Here is a 6,651-nt window from a genome sequence, read left to right as displayed (position 1 = left end):
CCATGGGGTCACAAACTGACCTTGGAAATTCATTGGGAAGAGCTGATTTGTTGAATTTAAAAGAAAGACACTGAACAAAGACATCTAAAGCCCCACTATTTTACTGGGATTTGGGGGCATTTGGGGATTCAGGGGAGGATTTGGGAGGATTTGGGGGAGATTACCCCAAAAATGGGGGTTCCCAGGCCGGGCAAACGGGGCCACATTCTCGTAGTTGTGCCAGCAGTTGATGTCCCCCGATCCTGTCTGTTCTCCAGGAGCTCCCTTTGGCTGTTCCAGTGCCTGGCCTGGGTCTCCCCACACGGGGTGTCCCCCCAGGTGCCCAAATCTCTGCTGAAGAGCCTGAGCTGCTCCCAGTTGGAGATGGACCCGGGCAGGAACCTCTCCCGGTCGGGGCCGTTCACTCGGCTTTTCCCAGGACCTGGAACAGCCCTGTGTGTGCAGGGACACAGGTCAGGGGGTGCCCCCCCAGCAGCCCTCAGCCCCCACAGCAGGTTGGGAGCTCAGGGAGCCACCCCGGACCCCCCTTTGCCACCCCCCTCTGCCCCACAGCTGCTGCAGCACCAGCTGCTGGGTGGGGGAGTCCCCCCATCAGCCCCCCAGGGATGGACAGGGGGGTTGGGCACCTGTGGACAATCGGGACCAGAGCAAGCACACAAAGGGTTCCAGAAGCAGTGGACATTCCCAGTGCGGATCTGCCCCCTCCCAGAGCCCCGGGAACCACTCCAGGGCTCAAGTGATGGGGGACAGGGGAGACCCATCTGGGAACCCCCTGCCCTCTGTCCCCCTGCCCACTGTCCAACACCCCTTTCTCCCCTCTCCCACCCCTTTCCCATCATCCCCACCATCCCCAGCTCCCCCCCAGCTCGGTTTGGGGGTGTTTTTTCCCCTCTGCCCTGCTCAGTTTCAGAGTCTCAGCCCCTTCCTTGGTCACTTTGGAGGTCCCAGCCCCCCTTTTCTCTCGTTCTCCCCCCCTTTTCGCATTGTCCCCTGAAAGGCAGCTGTTAAATATTGGGTGCTGAAAAAGCTGCTACATCGTGTCCTTTCCAAATTAAGCCTGCATTTATTGGGATGGACTGGCATCCAAATGGCAGCAAGAACAGTCTTCTGATTCTCTTCTTTTTAATCCTCTCTGCAGTTGCCGATTTTCCCTTGAACCGGGCAGGAAAACAGGAGCAGCCCTGGTGTGCTCGGGGAGCAGCGCTGACCCCAAAGGGCTGCATTTCCCCTGCCCATCCTCCTGCTCTGCCCTCCCCCGGGGCTGGCTCTGCCTGGCGCTGGCCGGACGTGCCAGGGCTCCTCACTGAGCAAACACCTTCCCAAACTTCAGGGGCAAGTCCAGAGCCCGGCTGGCCTGGGAGGAAGCGACAGCATCATGGGCCGAGCGGGCGGGATGGGGTCCGAGCAGCGGTGGGAAGTTGCAAACTCGCCAGCAAAGAAGTTCAACTAAAGCAAAGCAGCTAAAAAAGCCCGAGGTCTTGGCATGGGGGCGGGAGGAAGGGGAGCTCCGTGACTGCGGCCGGGGCTGGTTGGGAGCGGAGCGGCCAGGGCTGCCCCCGGGGCGCACGGGGCCCAACAAGGAACGGACAAACGGACAAACGGCCCCGGAGCTTCGGCAGCAGCAGCAGTTGCAGCAGCAGCGGCAGCAGCGGCAGCAGCGGCAGCACTTTCAGCGATTCTAGAGACTCGTTCTCGCACTTCGTCTTGCCTTTTCCTCCTCTCCCTGTCCCAGTGTCCCACTGTCCCAGTGTCCCTGTCCCAGTGTCCCTGTCCCAGTGTCCCTGTCCCTGTGTCCCTGTCCCGTTCCTGGTCTCCCCCTCCACTTGCCAGCCCGGGCCATGGCCCCGGCCCTTCCCCTCTGCCGGCCGAGGCCGCCCCGGCCCCGGCCCCGTCCCCGGTTGTCCCGGCGCGGTCTCGCCCTCGCCCGGCTCCCGGCGCGCCGGCTGTGGCGCTGCTGGGCGCTCCTGTGGGGCTGGCTGTGGGACGGGCTCGGCCTCGCCGCCCCTTGGCTCCGCCTGGCTCGAGCCCGGCGCCTGCCGGGGCCGGCGGGGGACGCGGGCGCCGCGGCCGCTGCCGCCTCCTCGGCGGCTTCCCCGGCCAGAGCTCCGCCGCTCGCCAGCCTGGCCGCCGGCAGCGAGCCGCCGCTGCCCGCTGCGGCTGGGGAAGCCCGGCCCGGGCCGCTTGAGGGGCGCTCGGGGGCCGGGCCGGGCCCCGGCCCGAACGCTCCCGGCCACGTCTCGCCCGCACGGAAGGCCAAGGAGCCGCTGCACGAGCGCTACCGGCTGGAGTCGCTGCTGGGCAGCGGCGGCTTCGGCCGCGTCTACGCGGGGACCTGCCTGGCGGACGGAGCCCCGGTGAGTGCAGGAGGAGGAGCAGGAGGAGGGGGGGAAGAGAGGGAGGAGGAGGAAAAGGGGGAGGAGGAGGAGGGGGAGGAGAGTGGGGCGGGCGGCGAGCTGAACCCGCCGTTCCCCTTGGCTTGCAGGTGGCCATCAAAGCCGTGTCCCGGGATGGCATCCGGCAGTGGGGCGAGCTGGTGAGTGAGCGGGGCCGGCGGCAGAAAGCGGGGCGGGACGGGCGGGGACGAGCCGAGGCCCGGGAGGGTGGAAGCCGCCGGGAGCCCTTGAGGGAGAGCGGACGTGGGCTCAGTGGGGGACGGGGAGCATCCAGGGCTGGCGGAGGGGGAGCAGGCAGACAGGCACGGCATCAGCCCCACTGACGACCCCGTGGTCCCCCCGCAGCCTGACGGCACCCGGGCACCCCTGGAGATCGTGTTGCTGAGCAAGGTGTCCACTGGGTTTCCTGGTATCATCCAGTTCCTGGAGTGGTTCGAGCTCCCCAACGGATTCTTGATGGTTATGGAGCATCCGGAGCCGTCTCAGGACCTCTCACGCTTAATCACGGCGTGGGGGTTCCTGCCGGAGGAGATGGCGTGGGGGCTGTTCTGCCAGGTGCTGCAGGCCGTGCGGCACTGCACCAGCTGCGGCGTCCTGCACCGGGATATCAAGCCCCAGAACATCCTCCTCCACCTGGCCACCGGCGAGGCCAAGCTCCTCGACTTTGGATGTGGCACCTTCCTCCAGGACACGGCCTACACCCAGTTTGCAGGTGAGCCCACAGCCGGGGGATGCTCCTGGTGCCGGGCATCGCATGGCCATGCCCGGGTGTGGCCCCGGAGATTGCCCCTTTGGCTGAGGGGGAACAGGATTAGTTCTTCAGCCAAGTTGCTTTTGGGTGGGGCTGGGGGGTTATTGTGAGACAGGCCCCGGCCTTGCTGACAGCCTGTGCCACCCACCCTGTCCCGGGCTGGGTGTGGGGCAGGGGGGAGCCAACCTGACCAAAACCCCCGTGAGGGGAGCAGAGAAGATGGTCAGAACTGTGCACCAGCTGGCTTGGTGTGCAGGCGAGGAAGGGCTTGGGCTGCTGCGCTCGCCTTGTTTGCCTTGGCTTCTGATGAATTGTTGGGGGCAGTGCAGTGGGGTGGGGAGAAGGCATGGCTTTTCCCCACCACTGGCTGGGTTTTCCCCTTGCATGGAATGGTTGGGCCTTGCCAGGGCTTCCCCTGCCCTCTTGGACACCAGCGGCTTCTTGTCCACCCCAAAGTTTGTAACCAAGAGTCAGGGGCCGGCGAGAAGGCAGTGGGTCACAGCGTGTGCCACTGGGGCAGGCCCCACATTGCCAGGGATGCTGGGGTGAGGCTCTGGGAGCAGGCAGCATCCACCTGATGAACTGTGTCTGTATTCCGTAGGAACACTGTCATACAGCCCGCCAGAGTGGATCTACCTCAAACGATACCACGGCGAGGCGGCAACGATCTGGTCCCTGGGCATCCTGCTCTACCAGATGGTCTGCGGGAAGCACCCGTTCTGCAAAGGAACCAACAGCATCTGGGACCAGCTCCTGTTCCCACCATGGGTCTCTCAAGGTGGATACCAATCTTTGTGGCACGGGGGGAATAACGGTGTTGGGAGATGGCAGCGGGCTCACGAGGACACCGCTCTTGAAGCTGTTTGTGTCCCGTGGTTGGCTGGAGGAGGTGGCCTGTGTCCTGCCATCCTGCTCTCCTCCAAACTGGAGAATGGATGGAGAAGTTTGGGCACAGCTCTGAGCACAGCCAGCACAGCCTGGGCACGTGGACAGTGGGACCAAGGGGACAGGATCCTTCTCCAACTGACCGGCCATTTTCCCCCCAGGCTGCCAGCACCTGATCAGGTGGTGTTTGTCCCTCCGCCCCTCGGACAGACCATCATTAGAAGACCTCTTGTGCCATCCTTGGGTGAAGGGCATTCACCGGCCCTAGAAGACGGGAGAGATCCACGCGCTCACTTTGATCCAGGAGCCTGGCAAGTAACACCTCCACACATCTGTAGCACTGAGGGGGGGTCATCACATGGGAACACGGCCCTCTTTGTGCTGGAGCTGGGCTGCAGACCCGGTCTTCCAAGTGCTGGTGGCCACCATCCAACCTGGTTTTGCTCATCCCGCTTCACAGACAGCTGGGGCCCTCGGCAGAACGCTGACAGCCTGGTCTGGCCCCCAGGGAAGGAGAAGGGGCCTCTGGAGAAGCTGTGCCGGGTGGGCCTGCTGCTGGAGACATCGAGGATGACGTCAAGGATGACAAGCTCTTAGTTGAGCTGGACACTGGGGAGCTGAAGATGATGGACGCTGATTGTGGCCCCTTCCTCCAAGACGTGCTCCCCACGCCGTTTGCAGATGAGTCCACACCCAGGGGGTGCTCCCGGAGGCGGGCATTGCTCAGCCTGGCTGGGCACCGAAGGTTCCCCCCTTTGCTGGGCGGGGCTGGGGCAGGGGCAGCCAGCCTGCCAAAAACAAACCCCCGTGGGGGGAGCAAAGGCGGGGCTGCACAACACCAGCTGCTTTGCTCTGCAGGCCAGGAAAGGCTTGGGCTGCCTTGGCTTAGGAGCCTTTCTTTGGGCCAATGCAGCAGGGCAGGGAGAAGGCCTGGGTTTTCCTGAGCTGGAGGAGGTGGGGTTTTTCTTTGGCCTGGAGGGGTTGGGCCTTCCCCAGAACCCTGACACAATGTTAACTTTTTACCTTTTTTTCTTGTTTCCACTTTTGGTTTGTAATCTCTTGTCATGAATTTGTTGTTTGTTTTCAAGGGAAGAGTTGGAGCTGGTGCCCGGTCCGGGTTGGGAAGGGCTGGGACCATCCCTGGAGTGGATCTGACGTCCCCTCTGAGAAGGCTGAGGACATCCTTTGGGACACGCTCTTCTTCCGGCAGCAGATCTTGTGAGGTAGATGCTCCTCTTGCCCATCTTCTCAGCAGGAGGGGGATAATGGCTTTAGGGAGATGGCAGCAGGCACAGGAACATCCCGCTCTTGCAGCTGCTGAGGAGGTTGATCTCCTGGGCTTGGCTGGAGGAGGTGGCACCTGTGTTGAGTAATTTCTGAAATCCAGTCGATCTGGGATGACCCCAAATGACAGTTTAGTTTTCAGCTTGCTCGAGCTGTATCTCAGTGCCTTTGGGGTATAATTTTTGACCCCCCCAGACAGGACACCTCTGCCTGATCTCCCGCGGATCCGAGGGATCTCTGGATCTTCACGCCAGCACCAGGACTTTGCTGCAGAAGAGCACAGATCCCCAGCCCCGTCTGGGACACAGGTAAGATCCCATTGGATAATAAGGCCTTCTTTTTGGGAATTCTGCCCATGTCAAACATATGGATCTTTCAGTGTATTGGGTGGGTTCTTTGGTATTTTGGGAATCCTGCTCATCTGAGACCTGTGGATCTTCCAGCGCTTTGGGTGGGTTCTTTGGTATTCTGGAATTTGGTATTTGGCTTTGTTTTATGGATCACTATTGTTTTGTCCTTGTATTTGTTTCTGGATTGTAACATTTGGGGTCAACTGGGCCTCTGATAACACTACTAGCCGCGTTAACCTTTGGCCCATGCATTCTTAGTAAAGTAACAAAATTCGTCAGGGAGAGGGTTGAAAACATACAGCTCATGACTAGAAAACAAAATTATGAGAATATGAATGGCAATACAAAAGAGGAAGAACAGACTGACAATATGGAGCTTAACGCTACCAGGCAGTATTATGAAGACATGAGCAGTGGCATAAGGGAGAGCAGTCTTCTCTGTTAAGAGCAGCCAAAGAAGCTGTCGAAGGATTTGATGAGCAAATTTATGAATAAATAAAAGGGGGGGAATTGTAATAAATTAGTAGTAGTAATTTAATTTACTCATCAAATTAGTAGTAGTAGTTTACTCATTAAATTCTATTGCATGTTATATTCTTATATACATTTATATGTTATTATAAGCAATGTTCTGTTAAGGTTGGGAGACTGTAAGTTGCAGAATGGTTCATTAATCTGTCAGCATTGTAAGCTGATAGTCCTGCAGCTTGCAGTTCTTAAGCTGAAAAGACAAATTATTGTGCCTTGTTGAATAAGTATTTTGTATCTTATTTTTCTAAAAAGCTTATTGTCTCATAGCACACGCATAAAGTAACGAAGGGAAGGACAAGGATCAAAGGGTCCAGTATGAGAACGATACAGAGAATCCAAGATGGTGTAGTGGTTTGAACCAGGTTTTCCCCCTAAAACTAAGAAAGTGGTAACCCCCAGGGGGTGGTGACCCTTGGGGCTTGACCAATCAGTGCTCCTGCAAAATATAAACATATCT

At 59.3% G+C, this 6,651-nt stretch overlaps 1 protein-coding gene across 1 annotated transcript; it reads left to right on the top strand.

Moving 5' to 3' along the window:
• Positions 1 to 1,838: 1,838 nt before the first annotated feature.
• LOC113978423 (serine/threonine-protein kinase pim-1-like) lies at positions 1,839 to 5,833 on the top strand. The gene is made up of 7 exons (XM_027705357.1): positions 1,839 to 2,354; positions 2,483 to 2,533; positions 2,739 to 3,105; positions 3,746 to 3,922; positions 4,191 to 4,344; positions 4,490 to 5,252; positions 5,509 to 5,833. The coding sequence occupies exons 1-5, from the start codon at positions 1,839 to 1,841 to the stop codon at positions 4,295 to 4,297; spliced, it is 1,218 nt and encodes a 405-aa protein (XP_027561158.1). The 3' UTR covers positions 4,298 to 4,344; positions 4,490 to 5,252; positions 5,509 to 5,833.
• Positions 5,834 to 6,651: the final 818 nt, after the last annotated feature.

The sequence above is a fragment of the Neopelma chrysocephalum genome, unplaced genomic scaffold (assembly GCF_003984885.1).
Source record: "Neopelma chrysocephalum unplaced genomic scaffold, ASM398488v2 Primary Assembly neopelma1_324, whole genome shotgun sequence".
Classification (NCBI taxonomy): domain Eukaryota; kingdom Metazoa; phylum Chordata; class Aves; order Passeriformes; family Pipridae; genus Neopelma; species Neopelma chrysocephalum.
The sequence above is the reverse complement of the archived record's forward strand: the minus strand, read 5'-3'. Positions and strand labels throughout refer to the sequence as shown.